Source organism: Hyla sarda, chromosome 1 (genome assembly GCF_029499605.1).
Source record: "Hyla sarda isolate aHylSar1 chromosome 1, aHylSar1.hap1, whole genome shotgun sequence".
Taxonomy (NCBI): domain Eukaryota; kingdom Metazoa; phylum Chordata; class Amphibia; order Anura; family Hylidae; genus Hyla; species Hyla sarda.
The window spans coordinates 10,325,559-10,343,150 of NC_079189.1; the positions used below are offsets into that span (position 1 = coordinate 10,325,559).

A 17,592-nucleotide genomic window follows, 5' to 3' on the forward strand; every position below is an offset into this window, starting at 1 on the left:
TTTGATTTTGTCGCACTTCTGGAAAAAATCATAACTACATGCAGGAAAATTAATACGTTTAAAATTGTCATCTTCTGACCCCTATAACTTTTTTATTTTTCCGTGTATGGGGCGGTATGAGGGCTCATTTTTTGCGCCGTGATCTGAAGTTTTTAACGGTACCATTTTTGCATTGATAGGACTTATTGATCACTTTTTATTCATTTTTAAATGATATAAAAAGTGACCAAAAATGCACTATTTTGGAGTTTGGAATTTTTTTGCGCGCACGCCATTGACCGAGCGGTTTAATTAATTATATATTTTTATAATTCGGACATTTCCGCACGCGGTGATACCACATATGTTTATTTTTATTTTTATTTACACTGTGTTTTTTTTTATTGGAAAAGGGGGGTGATTCAAACTTTTAATAGGGGAGGAGTTAAATGATCTTTATTCACTTTTTTTTTTCACTTTTTTTTTGCAGTGTTATAGGTCCCATAGGGACCTATAACACTGCACACACTGATCTCTTATACTGATCATTGTTATCCCATAGGGACCTATAACACTGCACACACTGATCTTTGTTATCCCATAGGGACCTATAACACTGCACACACTGATCTTCATCATTGATCACTGGTTTCTCATAAGAAACCAGTGATCAACGATTCTGCCGGATGACTGCTCATGCCTGGATCTCAGGCACTGAGCAGTCATTCGGCGATCGGACAGCGAGGAGGCAGGTAGGGGCCCTCCCGCTGTCCTGTCAGCTGTTCGGGATGCCGCGATTAGCCGCGGCTATCCCGAACAGCCCGACTGAGCTAGCCGGGAACTTTCACTTTCACTTTTAGCCGCGCGGCTCAGCTTTGAGCGCGCGGCTAAAGGGTTAATATCACGCGGCGCCGCGATCGGCGCTGCGCGCTATTAGAGGCGGGTCCCGGCTTCACTATGACGCCGGGCCCGCCATGATATGACGCGGGGTTACTGTGTAACCCCGCGTTATATCGGAAGAGCAGGACCAAGGACGTATCGGTACGTCCTTGGTCCTTAAGGGGTTAAACAACTGTCAGTTGCTGAAGTTGTCAGCGGTGTCAGATAGCTGTTTGTACGATGGCTCCGACACACAGCAGCATCGCATGTCGATGCTGCCTTCAACATACGATGGGCTCTGGGAGGCCATCGTATGTTGAAATGATCATATGTCGGGGCCATCGTAAGTCGGGGGGTCACTGTACATAGTAACGCAGTTCATAGTTCATGAAGTTCAACCTAAAACCCTAATGAGTCCCTACTGAGTTGATCCAGAGGAAGGCAAAAAACCCTCATACTAGAGGTAAAAATTCCTTCCCAACTCCAAATATGGCATCAGAATATATCCCTGGATCAACGTTCTGTCCATATAAATCTAGTATCCATAACCATCAAGTAAAGGTTTTTGTCTTTCCATTCAGGTCCCAGTATCCCGCTGCTCAGACCCATGTTTACCTGGAAGCCGGAAAAAGGCGGGAAAATCAATCTATACCTGCTGCTATGACTGCGTCCCATGTTCAGAAGAAGAGATATCCAATATAACCGGTATATAGTAGTATGAGTAGAAAGAGAGATATCCAATATAACCGGTATATAGTAGTATGAGTAGAAGAAGAGATATCCAATATAACCGGTATATAGCAGTATGAGTAGAAGAAGAGATATCCAATATAAAATGTATATAGCAGTATGAGTAGAAGAAGAGATATCCAATATAACCGGTATATAGTAGTATGAGTAGAAAGAGAGATATCCAATATAACTGGTATATAGTAGTATGAGTAGAAGAAGAGATATCCAATATAACCAGTATATAGTAGCATGAGTAGAAGGAGAGATGTCCAATATAACCGGTATATAGTAGTATGAGTAGGAGAAGAGATATCCAATATATCCTGTATATAGTGGTATGAGTAGAAGGAGAGATCTCCAATATAACTGGTATATAGTAGTATTAGTAGGAGAACAGATATCCAATATATCCTGTATATAGTGGTATGAGTAGAAGGAGAGATATCCAATTTAACTGGTATATAGTAGTATGAGTAGAAGGAGAGATATCCAATATAACCGGTATATAGAAGTATGAGTAGAAGGAGAGATATCCAATATAACTGGTATATAGTAGTATGAGTAGAAGGAGAGATATCCAATATAACCAGCATATAGTAGTATGAGGAGTAGTTACTATAGTTTCAGCACTTTGCTGATAATTAGAGTTGAACAAAATTTTGAAAAGTTCGGTTTGCCAGACTCACCAAACTTTTCGTAAATCGCAAGTTCAGTTTGGCTTGGTTCAACTTGAATTGGCAATGAAATAAGCCCCTAAATATATTAATAACACTGCCTAACAGCCACTGCCAGGAATGTATTCGTCATGTTAAAGTGTTTTTAAGGCTCAGTTATGGCAACATGCAGTTATCCATGGTAACTATTACAGCTTTCCCATTTTTAGGCCTATTCACAACACAATAAAGCAGCATAAAGTATCCCTGGTTGTTGGTAGATGCCTACTGGCGTTCATATGCACAGGAAGATGCAGTGGCTTTATCTCAGCATGCCAAAAATTATCCCTTTTTTTGTGGATTATGGGTTGTGTACATGTAGGTGTACATGGAAGTAGGGTGATGGTGGATTGGTGTTCTTGTAGTAGCCAGCATACAGCAGGTGGTGCCTGTCTGATATTAGTAGCATACAGCATGAGATTGCGGACTTAAGTCGATAGCGTACAGCAGAAGATGGTGAACTTGTAGTAGCAGGAAAGTGGTGTATTTTAAATTAAATTTGAAAGTTTTTCAAACAAGTTTTTTAATTTTGAAAAAGAAAAAATCAAATGATATGGTTCCTGAACTGGTGATGCTGACATGCCTGGGTTGTGTATGCATAGACCTGGCTGAAATTACCAGAATAACATATCATAGTGGTTTACTGGAGGAAGTTGTAGTTGAGCAGGTTGAGAAACCATTACAATTCATTAAAATTTGGCCAGCCAGGTGACCCAGGCCTGGCTGGCTGCAGGGAGGTTGCAACAGTAACCCCAATAAATCCGAATTTTGCGCCAACAAGCTGGGTGGCCGAGGGCTGGCTGGAAGTAACACAATGCCAAAACAATCCATTTTAATTTGGCCAGCAGCCCTGGCTGGCCGCAGGCTGCTTGCAGTGTAAATCACATCTGTCTCAAGAAATTATCTTTGCTAAATAATGGCGACTGGGTACGCTCACTACAACAGGGTGATGGGGAGAATTCTGTTGTCTGGAGGACATGGATTCCCCAATGGATAACTGCACGACACAGATGAAGCAAATCCCGAAAATGTGGTGCCTGTGGAAGAGGCCTGGATGTTAGACTTTTGGGAGGGATCAGTAGGATCATCAGTAGAAGCAGCAGCATTTTCATCACTTTGTTGGGTGCCTCGACAGTCCCACACGGCCATATGGTGACACTGGTGACCTACGTAGAGACATAGTTCCTAAACTTGGACTCTCTATTTGCATAAATGGCATATTGCCATGTTCTCTGCATCAAGTAAAGTGGGAAAAAAGTTCCACACATCAGAATATCAGAATTTTTTTAATAGATCCTATACACGCAGCAGCATCACCGTCTCTTGAGCTCATGAGACCAGTAGCCCTATGCCTGTTACGTTTTACAGGTTTTCTTTTCATACCTCGGCTATGCTCTTCTTTGCTGACAATGCCAGTACCGTCCTGCTCTGAACATGTCAGCTCATGCCCAGGTGGTTCCCAAACCCTGTCCAACACCACATCCTCGTCAACATCAAACTCCTCATCATCCATGCCACTCCTCTCCACATGGACTTCTTGGGCTCCTTGCTTCCCCTCAGCATAGCCACCTTGATCCCTTACACTATCCCCACTACACCTACCACCACCAGGGCTCAACCACTGATTCTACCTCCACCACCTCGCCAACACACTCCAAGGTTTCACTGTCCCCACACAAATCCTCCTCATGGCTAGTGCTATCCTTCTGCATATCAGTAGGGGGAAGCAAAGCCAGAGATAACATAGAAACATAGAATGTGTCGGCAGATAAGAACCATTTGGCCCATTTGGTTTGGTTTGCAAAATAACCTATCAATAGTCCCTGGACCTATCTTATATGAAGGACAGCCTTATTCTTATCCCATGCATGCTTAAACTCCTTCACTGTATTTGCAGCGACCATCTCTGCAGGAAGGCTATTCCATGCATCCACTACTCTCTCAGTAAAGTAATACTTTCTAAAATTTATTTTACACCTTTGCCCTTCTAATTTAAAACTATGTCCTCTTGTGGTAGTTTTTCTTCTTTTAAATATGCTCTCCTCCTTTACTTTGTTGATTCCCTTTATGTATTTAAAAGTTTCTATCATATCCCCAGCGTTTAGGATGGACATTTCCACTTTCCTATGTCAGTGTAGACGGCAAGGAATCCACTGACCGGAGTCTTCCTCCTGAGAAGTCGTATGACAGAAATATTCCAGTAAAGCCAGATCATCTTGTAAAACCACATAACCTCTCTCAAGCAGTGAGAACTTGGGATGGCTCACAAGGCTATCACGACACCTGGCTGTTGTTGCCACTACCTGTACTTGTACTGCCACGAACATTCTTACTGGCAGAAAAAATGGCGGGGGGTCTTCTGCCCTCTACCCTGTCCACCAACTCGTTTTCCAGACATGTTTTTTTGGGTTACTTTTATCCTTTTAAGGTGATTTTTCACCAACCTACTTGTCAAGTTTCAATGCTTTGAACGCTTTTTGAGTGGCAGAGATGACAGCGCAATGAGTACTGAAGGTGTTGCGGAACAATATTTAATATACCAGAACCGTATAACACTACAGGCTTGATACATGTAATTTCAACATGCATTTTTGGGTGGCAGAGGAGACAGAACAATGTGTACTGATCGTGTTTACGGAAATCTATTATATTCACCACTGTGTTGACAGGCCCTATAGTAGGGCTGCACAATATGGGGAAAATGTGCAATTGCGATTTTGGGCCTAAAAATTGCGATTGCGATATGCGATGCGGTATAATAAAAAAATTGTGAAATCCCCCCATTTCATGTCCAATCACGCCCATTTCACACCTACCTACCCATTTTATGCCCACCGCCCATTTCACATCTCCCCCTTGTCACATTCTCCAAGCCCCTTGTCACAGTCCGCCCCCCCCCCCCCCCCCTCCGCCACATTCTCCTCTCCCTTGTCACATTCTTGTACTGCAGCAATACACTAGTTTTCCCGGGCGGTTTTCAAATTTTCCGCGGGAACCCTAGTGTGTTTGCTGTCGAAAAAGACCTTTCCCCATGAGCCAATCACTGGCTTGACACGTGACACCACTACGGCCAGTGATTGGCTGAAAAGGGAAAGTCCTACTAGTTGAATGGTGAAGAGAGGACACCCCGGACCGCACGGAGGGGAACGGCATCGGCAGGCACCGGGAGTAGGATAGCAAAAGTTTATTTTTTTATTTTTCTCATTGAGCCCTTTTACTTACCTCAGTGTTTTTCTATCAGGGTGCCTCCGGGTGTTGTGAAACTACCCAGCATGCCCGGACAGCCTTTGCCTTTGCTGAGAATTGTAGTTTTGCAACAACTGGAGGCACCCTGGTTAGGAAACACTGACTTTTTGTACTGTATTTATCGATGTAGAACACAGGTCCAGATGGCATTCACCCCAGAGTTCTAAAGGAATTAAGTATTGTAATAGTCAGACCTCTATTTTTAATATTCAGGGACTCTATAGTAACAGGGACTGTTCCCCAGGACTGGCGCATGGCAAATGTGGAGCCAATTTTTAAAAAGGGGACAAAAGGAGACCCTGGAAATGACAGACCTGTTAGTTTAACCTCTGTTGTATGTAAATTGTTTGAGGGTTTTCTAAGAGATGCTATTTTGGAGTACATTGATAAAAATAAATGTATGACTCCATATTAGCATGGCTTTATGAGGGATCGGTCCTGTCAAACAAACCTGATCAGCTTTTATGAGGAAGTGAGCTCCAGACTGGACCAGGGGGAATCGCTGGATGTCGTATATCTGGATTTTTCCAAAGCATTTGATACGGTGCCACATAAAAGATTGGTGCATAAAATGAGAAGGAACGGGCTGGGTGAAAATGTGTGTAAGTGGGTAAGTAACTTGCTCAGCGATAGGAAACAGAGGGTGGATATTAATGGTACTTATTCTGATTGGGTGACTGTTACTAGTGGGGTACCACAGGGGTCAGTCTTGGGTCCTGTTCTATTTAATATATTTATAAATGACCTTGTAGATGGGTTGAATAGTAAAGTAGCAATCTTTGCAGATGGTACTAAACTCTGTAAAGCGGTAAACACAATAGAGGACAGTGCACTGTTACAAATGGATCTGGATAGTTTGGGGGTTTGGGCTAAGAAGTGGCAGATGAGGTTCAACACTGATAAATGTAAGATAATGCACATGAGGAGGAAAAATCGGGAACGGGGTTATACATTTAATGGGAGCACACTTGGAACTGATGTGGAAAAGGACTTAGGGGTATTAGTTAATAGTAAATTTAGCTGTAGTGACCAGTGTCGGGCAGCTGCTGCCAAGGCAAATAAAATCATGGGGTGCATCAATAGGGGCATAGATGCCCACGACAAGGAAATCATTCTACCACTGTATAAATCACTAGTCAGACCACACATAGAATACTGTGTACAGTACTGGGCACCATTGTACAAGAAAGATATAGTGGAGCTGGAGAGGGTTCAAAGACGGGCAACTAGAGTAATACGGGGAATGGGAGGACTACAGTACCCAGGAAGATTATCAGAATTGGAGTTATTTAGTTTAGAAAAAAGAAGGCTTAGGGGCGACCAAATAACTATGTATAAATATATCAGGGGGCAGTACAGAGATCTCTCCCATGATCTATTTACACCCAGGACTGTATCTATAACAAGGGGGCATCCTCTACGTATAGAGGAAAGAAGGTTTCTACACCACCACAGACGGGGGTTCTTTACTGTAAGAGCAGTGAGACTGTGGAATTCTTTCCCGGAGGAGGTGGTCATGGTGAACTCTGTAAAAGAGTTCAAAAGGGGTCTGGATGCATTTTTTTAAGAATAATAACATCGCTGGTTATGTATACTAGATATTTAGGGACAGCATGTTGATCCAGAGATTTATTCTGACTGCCATATTTGGAGTAGGGAAGGAATTTTTACCTCTAGTTTGAAGGTTTTTTGCCTTCCCCTGGATCAACTCAGTAGGGACTCATTAGGGATATAGGTTGAACTAGATGGACTCTGGTCTTTTTTCAACCTTACGAACTATGTTACTGTGTTGCAATGGTGTATAACACACATAACAGGGAAATTTAAGTAAAAAAAAATGTAATATAAATTACTTGGACTAAATGCCATATCATCCCCCAACTTTGATTTCTTCTGGACCTCAGTTTGGTCCCGTCCCCTCCAGTGTCACATCATTCCTCCCCTTTTATTAGTCCCTGTGCAACATTTATCCCTCTCATCACCTCCCTGCCCATGTCCATGTCTCATAATCCCCCCTCATCATTTCCCCCTGTGTCATCATCCCCCCATCATGTTCCTCCTATGCCATTCTTCCCACGCCTCATCATTCCCCGTTTTCTCCTGCTTTTCATATATATATATATATATATATATATATATATTTTATTTTCCCTACCTCCCCCCTCCCTCATCACTTGCCCCTCCCTCATCACTTCCCCCTTTTCCCCTGCTTTTTATATATTTTTTTATTTTTTACTTTCCTTACTTTGCTGCGCTTCGGCAGGCCAGGTCAGACAGCGGGTCTTGTGGGCTCTGTGGTCAGTGAAACAGATGAGTGACATCCTCTACCGGCTCCTCTGCGTGGCATCAGTGACATCACTTTTCATTTCCTGCAGTCACCGCACTCCAAACTCTGACTCGCGGCAGCTGCAGGAATTGAAAATGGACATCACTGATGCCGCGGAGAGGAGCTGGTGTCATTCATCTGCTTCATGACCACACAGCCCGCAAGACTCGCCGTTTGACCTGGCCTGCCAAAGCGCAGCCAGGTAAGGAAAATAAAAATAAAAACTTTAAAAAGCAGGAGAAAAGGGGGAATGATGAGAGAGGGGGGAGGTAAGGAAAATTAAAAGCACAGCGGGGAGGAGCCGCCGCTCGTCACGGATTTAAAGTGGCCGCAGCCGGGCTGCTAATACTTCACAAGCAGCCGCTACTGCAGCCGCTTTAACTCAGCGACCAGAAGATTTATCGGCATACAACACGCAGTCAGGGGTGCGTGCCATACGCCGATAAATACAGGTATTTACATTTGTTTTTACCTGCTCTGGCCGGCCCCACCACGGGAGCCGGCCCGAGCAGATAAACGCATGTTTTCCCGGGGGGCCGTATCGCTAAAGAAAAAATTGCGATTGCATTGCTTTTGCGATATATCGTGCAGCCCTACCCTATAGGTATATAGATGCCACTAGAATACACTTTGTGGGAGGGTGGCACAGATCACTGCACCTCACTGGAGCTGGTTCAGGAACATTATTCAATTCAGGTATATGCAAGTATGAGCCTTGAAAAAAGCTGTGGATTTGTGGTAGCAAAAGATTAGCCTTTCAGACGCAGTGATTAGGATGTCCTTTTATATGCTGTTTTAGTGTATAGGAGCCCCTATAGGGTTCTTCTTATATGGGGATTGAATCATATTCACACACACACATGGTCTCTCTTTCTAACCACTAACTGTCCCTATGTCTGGCTCTCTCCCTCTCTCTGTCTCCTCACTGCAGAAGTTCCCAGCGCTCTGAATGCTGTGGGAGACAATCTTAACTATGTCCCTGGCTGTGTCCTATTGGCTTGATTGACACAGTAAGCAGCAAATCACATGACAGACTTGAGTTATCATGTGATCTGCTGCTTTCCCTACATACTCTCACCGCCCTCTGCCTGCCCTGCTTCTTTTGTCTGCCAAAAAAACATGCTTTAAGGTTTTTAACGCTATTTACTGGCTCACGTGAGCCCAACCAGTAAAAGCTTGAGGTTCTCTAAACTGGAAAAATCCTAATGTTTGGGTTTAATCCAGGGTAAAACTCAGATACGTAATACGAGCTTCTTTCTAGAAAAAAATATGAAATAAAAAAGTCATGGCACCAAGAATGTGATAACAAAAAAAAAAAAAAACACGGGCTGAGAAGTGAGGTTTAGTAATGTAAGGTTCTGCATACCAGAAGGGACAATGGAAGAGAAAGAATGGGAAAACACTGAGAAAAATTGACAAAGGAAAATGGAAATAGAGAGTCTACCTGTCAACAAAAAAAATCACTAGAACATATGTGGATAAAGTGCCTGGGCGTGTGTTTTTCTACCCACTCTGTGTCTAGATGAGTGACATGGTCCCGTAGACTTGCATTAGACGACCGTCTCGGTCAAGGGATAATAAGCCCAGAGAGAATGGAATAAGCCTACCCTTCTCCCAGCTTGCTCTAGTTATCAGTCAGGTTAAACTTTTTCATATGACTCTATGACATATCAACATTTTTGTAAGAAGTATTCCCACGTAGGTAGGCAGAAAAATGTGCTCCTAATCAGCGACTGGACCTGAAGAAAAGGGGGTCCCACCCCTTAAAACGTGTAGTCCTAGCGCTGTTTTGAATAAACCTTTATTATTTTTCCATCTGCTGTGATCTTTCTCCAATGGATCAGTTCCTTCTCTAAGGACTCTATGACCATGGGTGAAGCGCCGATTAGGAGCACATTTTTCTGCCTACCTACGTGGGAATACTTCTTGCATCGCCTGACCGTCCTGGGGACCATCCCTGGACAGGATAGCTCCTGGTTGCACCCCGGCTACCTGCCCACCTAGTGTGTCGAGACGCCACAATAGATGTTGTGCTCTTAGTACAACATTATCAGGTTAGCATAACATATTACCTGCTCTTGACTTAATGTGGTTGGAGTAACAGCACATAGCTGCCCATCTGTGTCTGTCTTTTTTCTATAAGCATGTCAACATTTTTGGTACAGACAGTGCCTATTTAACTGTAGCAGCCAGAGTCAGGCAGCAGCAGCCAAGGCAAATATAATCATGGTGGGCATCAAAAGGGGCATAAAAATACACAAGTAAATCATTCTACTACTGTAAAAATCACTAGTACGCGGCACTAGTGTACAGGAAAGATATAGTGGGGCGGAAATGGGTCTAAATGGTAGATCCCTATTGCTTTATTTTTCCGCAGTCTCTTGTTTCAGTTTTTCCTTCTCCATAAAGTGAATTCATTGTAGATTTAAAGGATTTTTCAAGGGAAATAGTATTGATGGCCTATCCACAAGAAAACTGGTACCCCCATCAATCAGCTGCTTGGGTGAGGAGTGGCACCTGGATAGAAGCCTTGGCTCTTCACACTGTGTAGTGGTGTCGTCATTGAAGAAAATAGCAGTCTAGTATAAAATTTAGATCTGGGTGTCAAGGCTCACCTGAAAAACTGATCTGTGGGGGTTCCAGGCAGACCATCAATATCATGGCCCAGTGTGAAAAAGGCCATCAATATCATGGCCCTAGAAATTATTGTAATATGTTATGAAATCTTCCCACAGATTCAGAAAACTGCATGAAATGCCCAAGTGATGAATGGCCAAATGAGAAGAGAGACCGATGCCTGCCCAAAGTTATGGATTTCATCTCTTACCAGAATGACACAATGGCTTCTGTATTCTCCTGTGTCTCCATCTTCGGATGTCTTGTGACTGGCTTCATATTTGGAATATTTATCTCCTACCGCGACACTCCTATTGTTAAAGCTAATAACCGGAAGCTGAGTTATCTCCTCCTGGTCTCCCTCCTTCTCAGCTTCCTCTCTGTCTTCTTGTTTCTTGGTCGTCCCAGTGATGTCTCTTGTAGATTACGTGAAACCAGTTTTGGAGTCTTCTTCTCAGTCGCCGTCTCTTCACTTCTCGCCAAGACTGTTATGGTTTGTGTTGCTTTTAAGTCCACCAAACCTGGAAGTCCCTGGAGAAAATGGCTGAGTGTGAAGCTGCCCTATACCATAGTGTTGTTGTGTTCTTCCATTCAAGTTGTAATCTGTGTTATCTGGTTGTCTATCTCTCCCCCATTCCAAGACCTGGACACTCAGTCTTATCCTGGGAAGATCATCATTCAGTGTAATACAGGCTCAGATATCTGGTTCTACTCTGTGTTGGGTTATCTGGGGTTCCTGGCAGCGGTGAGCTTTGTTCTGGCTTTCATGGTGAGGACATTACCGGACACTTTCAATGAGGCCAAGTACATCACCTTCAGCATGCTGCTGTTCTGTAGTGTCTGGATCGCCATGATCCCAGCTTATCTGAGCACCACAGGGAAATCCATGGTGGCTGTGGAGATCTTTGCAGTGATTGCGTCCAGTGCTGGATTTTTAGGGTGTGTGTTTTTCCCAAAATGTTTTATCATTTTATTGAAATCTGAAATGAACAGAAAAACTGACCTGCTGGGGAAAAGGAAGAAATGAAAATATTCACCCCACATCTATCTATGAACAGTAATTAACATAGAAACATTATAATATTTACTTGAATATTTCTTAACCAGTTTGTATAAATTAGAAACATATATACATGTAATAATATGATTCCATCTCTTTCAATAATTGTTGCATTTATCAAGACATTAATTCAAAATACTTTCTGTAAAAATCTCTGTGTAGTTTTAGTAGATTTACTTCCTTCTATGTGAAAATGAAGTTTATGAAAAACATTAAAAGTAACTTTATGTGTCTGAACGGTCTCCAGATGACTCCACCACAGCTCAGAAGCAGATCATTTTTTATTCTTATCTTTAAAAGGTCTGGTGTAGAGCCTTTGCTTTAAAGGGGTACTCCGGTGCTTAGACATCTTTTCCCCTATACAAAGGATAGGGGATAAGATGTCTGATCGCGGGAGTCCCGCCGCTGCGGACCCCTGGGATCATGCACGCGGCACCCCGTTTGTAATCAGTCCCCGGAGCGTGTTCACTCCGCGTCTGATTACCGGCGACTACAGGGCGGGCGGCGTGTGACGTCACATGGGACAGCTATCACGCCCCCTCCCGTAGGCTTGCATTGAGGGGCGGAGCGTGACATCACATGGGGGCGTGACGTCACATGCCGCCCGCCCTGTAGTCGCTGGTAATCAGACCCGGAGCAAACACGCTCCGGGGACTGATTACAAACGGGGTGCCACGTGCATTATCCTGGGGGGTCCCCAGCGGCGGGACTCCCGCGATCAGGCATCTTATCCCCTATCCTTTGGATAGGGGAAAAGATGTGTAAGCACCGTAGAACCCCTTTAATGCTCCCAATGCTTGCTGTTTGTGTGATTATGATGTAAAGGATTACAGTTCCCATGATTCTTCTCTGATCTTAAAGGGCTATGATGGTGGAAAAGAAATGTTTCCAAATCAACTGGCGCCAGAAAGCTAAATATTTTTGAACATTTCTTCTATTTAAAAATCTTGATCCTTCCAGTACTTTTCAGCTGCTTTATACTACAGAGAAAGTTGTGTAGTTATTTAAATTCTGACCACAGTGCTCTCTGCTGACACCTCTGTCCGTGTCAGGAACAGTTCAGAGCAAGAGAGGTTTGCTATGGGAATTTGCTTCTTCTCTGGACAGTTCCTGACATGGACAGAGGTGTCAGCAGAGAGCACTGTGGTCAGACTGGCATAAACACAACAACAAAGAATGTACCCACCTGTACCCCCTGCCTCCTCCATCTCTCTTCCCCGACATGGACTGTGTCATGATTCGCTACATGGAATAAAGTCTTATAGCAGTGGGGTGAGTTGCCGAGTCTTTTCTTCTGCTTTGTTTTTCTTTTTGTATTTACGCTATTGTGGTGTCCCGGTACCGTATTGTATACGTTACCTGTATAGAGGTCCCCATAGTCAGAGTCACTAGGACGTCGGGGTCCCTCTTTTGTAGTTTTCCCCTTGTCACCTCTCACTTAGTCGATGACTATATAGCAGTTCTATTTAATATAAATGTACGTATAAGTATAAATATGTATGTATTTAGTTATCTACCTGTTCGGAGCGTAGCAGGACCTGTGAGTCACAGGATTAGGTTAGAACTCTATGGTTTTGCTACAGGACCTTTGGAGGTTCCCTTGACGTGTTCACCAACAATGCACTGTAACGGTGAATGAGTCGTTACGGACCAATCAAAATCGGCCATCCCCTGCCCATATAAGGGACCTGCGCCATCTTGATCCCTCTCTTGGGTTGCTGACTCTGGAAGAGGTAGGACCTCCGCAGCTTACAAGACAATTTACTAGGCCAAAGCCTTGCGGCCTAGGCCTCTAACATAGCGGATAGACTAAACAATTCCCCGCTACTCATCACAAGATCACTGAACCTAAATACTCCCCTAAATCCAGCGGATCTCTGCTATACAATCCTTAAGAAGCTAAAATGGGCTTATCTGATCCCAACCGGCTGTCAATCGCTGCTCAGCTATATGCAAAGAGACTCTGTTATCTGGACTGTTACTATTATCACATGTACAGAAATTCTTCAGTAAAAGTTCCAGCAAGTTTTCAGTTAACAGTGGTTGTGGACAATCCTTTATTTCTGCATCACCTATTGCTCTTGGGAAGGGTGGCAATAGACCTATCAAGAAACCCAGCATTTAACCCTCAACCTGGCGTCACGAGTGACAAGGGTTAACAGCGACCTTAACTATCCTGAACAGCAACACCCTAAATACCCTACATCCCCACAAGACAGTATCCGCTCATCCGCCACCACACTATACTCTGAGCACCGCCTAGCAGTCCAGCAGGGATCCGGAACACCTGCCTCCTTCCTAAGCTAGCTCCTGCACTTCTCAGGGGATCAGTAGTTTCCCGGATGAATTGAATTCTTCTATACTGTGCAACATAGAATGTGTCGGCAGATAAGAACCATTTGGCCCATCTAGTCTGCCCAATATTCTGAATAATATCAATAGTCCCTGAACCCATCTTATAAGGAGGATAACTTTATGCCTATCCCTATCTTATAAGGATAGCCTTATGCCTATCCCTATCTTATATGAAGGATTGCCTTATACCTATCCCTATCTTATATTAAGAATTGCCTTATGCCTATCCTTATCTTATGAGAAGGATAGTATTATGCCTATCCTTATCTTATATGAAGGATAGTATTATGCCTATCCTTATCTTATATGAAGGATAGCTGTATGCCTACCCCTATCTTATATAAAGGATAGCCTTATGCCTATCCCTATCTTACATTAAGAATTGCCTTATGCCTATCCTTATCTTAAGGATAACCTTATGCCTATCCCTATCTTATATGAAGGATAGCCTTATGCCTATCCTTATCTTATATGAAGGATAGCCGTATGCCTATCCCTATCTTATATAAAGGATAGTCTTATACCTATCCCTATCTTATATGAAGGATAGCCTTATGCCTATCCATTTCTTCTATGGAGGATAGCCTTATGCCTATCCCTATCTTATATGAAGGATAGCCTTATACCTATCCCTATCTCATATGAAGGATATCCTTATGCCTATGCCATGCATGTTTAAACTCATTCACTGCATTTGCAGCGACCACTTCTGCAGGAAGACTATTCCATGCATCCATTACTCTCTCAGTAATGTAATATTTCCTGATATTACAACAAAAACCTTTGCCCCCCTAATTTAAAATGTCCTCTTGTGGTAGTTTTTCTCCTTTCTAAATGTATTCTCCTCCTTTACTGTGTTGAGTCCCTTTATGTATTTAAAAGTTTCTATCATATCCCCTCTGTCTTGTCTTTCTTCTATGCATGTTAAGGCACTTTAACCTTTCCTGGTAAGTGTTATCCTGTAGTCCATGTACTAGTTTAGTAGACCTTCTCTGAGCTCTTTCCAAAGTATCTATATCCTCTTGGTAATGGCACCATGAGGCTGCCGAAATGTAGCTCACTTGGAGTCAATAAAGACATCACCTTTTTTCACCTAGATCTAGATCAACAGGAGGCACCCATGCATCGTCTCTACAGTGGAGTGCTGCTTTCTTTCTTTATATCCTCTTGGCGATATGGTCTCAAGTACTGCGCACAATACTCCAAGTAAGGTCTCACCAGTGCTCTGTTTAGTTACAGGAGCACACAACTTTCTTTTTAGCCCCTCCTGGACCAAGGGCATACATGTATGCCCTCATCCCACTCCCCTTCTATGACACTGGGACATGGGCTGAACCCGCGTCATAGCAGGGTCGTCCCATCGGCTATCAGCAGCCAGGACCAGTGGCTAATACCAGACCTCCCCAATCATAGGGATGTCTGGTATTAACCCCTTGATCGCTGTGTCTTAAAAAGAAAAAAAAATGTATCCCAGCAGCTTAGCGGAGCTGTTTGGGACCGCAGTGTCCCGATCAGCTTAGAGGACAGGGGAAAGGCCCTTGCCTGCCTCCTCACTGTCCAGTCGTTGCTAGGATGCTCCAGCCCTGCTCTGCAGGCTGGAGCAATCGAGCACCAATAACACTGATCAATGGTATGCTATGGCATAGCATTGAGCAGTATATGCAATCAGAAGATTGCATGTAATAGTCCCCTATGGGGACTAAAAAATTGTGAAGAAAAGAAAAAAAAATTATAAATGTGAATTAACTTCAACCTAATAAAAGTTTGAATCACCCCCCTTTTCTCATGAAAAAAATATATATGTATATATATATATATCTACATATATAAAACTCAATGTGTGTATGTATGTTATGTATGTATGTTCTAGTATCATGTCCAAACGGCTAAAGATATTAACATGAAACTTGGCACACATGTTACTTATATGTCAACAACAAACATAGGATAGGTGATTTAATGCTTACCCACCCCCATTTGCCCAGGGCGGGGTTTATGTTTAAAGTCCCATACAAGTCAATGGGAAATATATGTTACTGCCTAACTTCCAAACGGCTGGAGATATTTCAATAATACTTGGTCACATGTTACTTATATGTCCACTTAAAATATAGGATAGTTAATTTAACCCTTAACTACCCCCATTTGTGAGGGTAAGGGTTTTTGTTTAAAGTCCCATGCAAAGCAATGGGAAATGTATGTTCCAGCATAACTTCCGTACGGCTGGAGATATTTCAATACCTGGTACACGTATTATGGGTCGGAATAGGAGGATGGGATAGGAGGACGGGATAGGTGGACAGGGATAGGAGGTCGAGATAGGAGGACGGGATTGGAGGACGGGATAGGAGGACGGGATAGGAGGATGGGATAGGAGGTCGGGATAAGAGGTCGGGATAAGAGGTAAAGATAGGAGGTCAAGATAGGATGTCGAGATAGGAGGTCGGGATATGAGGACGGGATAGAAGGTCAAGATAGGAGGTCAGGATAGGAGGTCGGGATATGAGGACGGTATATGAGGTCGAGATATGATGACGGGATAGGAGGTCAGGATATGGGGTTGGGATATGAGAACAATATAGGAGGACAGGATATGAATTCAAATGCTTCATTCGTTGTTTATTTTCCTCCCCACACAAGGATTAAGAAGGAAAAACCAGACAACGCCGGGTACTCAGCTAGTATATATATATATATATATATATATATATATATATATATATATATATATATATATATATATATAAAACTCAACGTGTGTGTGTGGGTGTATGGATGTATGTATGTATGTGTGTATGTTCCACAAAAACTTTCAAACTGCTAAAGATATTAACATGAAACTTGGCCACATGTTACTTATATGTCAGCAACAAACATAGGATAGGTGATTTAATGCTTACCCACCCCCATTTGCCAGGGGCGGGGCTTATGTTTAAAGTCCCATGCAAGTCAATGGGAAATATGTTACCGCATAACTTCCAAATGTCTGGAGATATTTCGATAATACTTGGTCACATGTTACTTATATGTCCACTTAAAATATAGGATAGTTAATTTAACCCTTAACTACCCCCATTTGTGAGGGTCGGAGATTTTGTTTAAAGTCCCATGCAAATCAATGGAAAATGTATGTTCCCACATTACTTCAGTACAGCTGGAGATATTTCAATACCTGGTACACATATTACGGGTCGGGATATGAGGACGGGATGGGAGGTCGGGATATGAGGACGGGATGGGAGGTCGGGATATGAGGTCGGGGTAGGAGGACGGGATAGGAGGACGGGATAGGAGGTCAAGATAGGAGGTCGAGATAGGAGGACGGGAAAGGAGGTCGGGATAGGAGGAAGGGATAGGAGGTCGGGATAGGAGGTCGGGATAGGAGGTCGAGAAAGGAGCTCGAGATTGGAGGACGGGATAGGAGGACGGGATAGGAGGACGGGATAGGAGATCGGGATAGGAGGACGGGATAGGAGGTCGGGATAGGAGGTCGGGATAGGAGGTTGGGATAGGAGGATGGGACAGGAGGTCGGGATAGGAAGCCGGGATGTGGGGTTGGGATATGACAACAATATATGAGGACTACATATGAAGTCAAAAGCTTCCTCCTTTGTTTATTTTCCTCCCCAACAAGGATTAGGAAGGAAACACCGGGCAACACCGGGTACTCAGCTAGTATATATATA

General features: G+C 43.3%; 1 protein-coding gene across 1 annotated transcript; it reads left to right on the plus strand.

Moving 5' to 3' along the window:
• Nucleotides 1-1,309: 1,309 nt before the first annotated feature.
• On the plus strand, nucleotides 1,310-11,774 carry LOC130300150 (vomeronasal type-2 receptor 26-like; the record flags this gene model as incomplete). Its single annotated transcript, XM_056551522.1, has 3 exons — nucleotides 1,310-1,321; nucleotides 1,440-1,563; nucleotides 10,611-11,774. Coding segments are annotated over 3 exons (1,044 nt in total), but the record flags the coding sequence as incomplete, so codon positions are not given.
• Nucleotides 11,775-17,592: the final 5,818 nt, after the last annotated feature.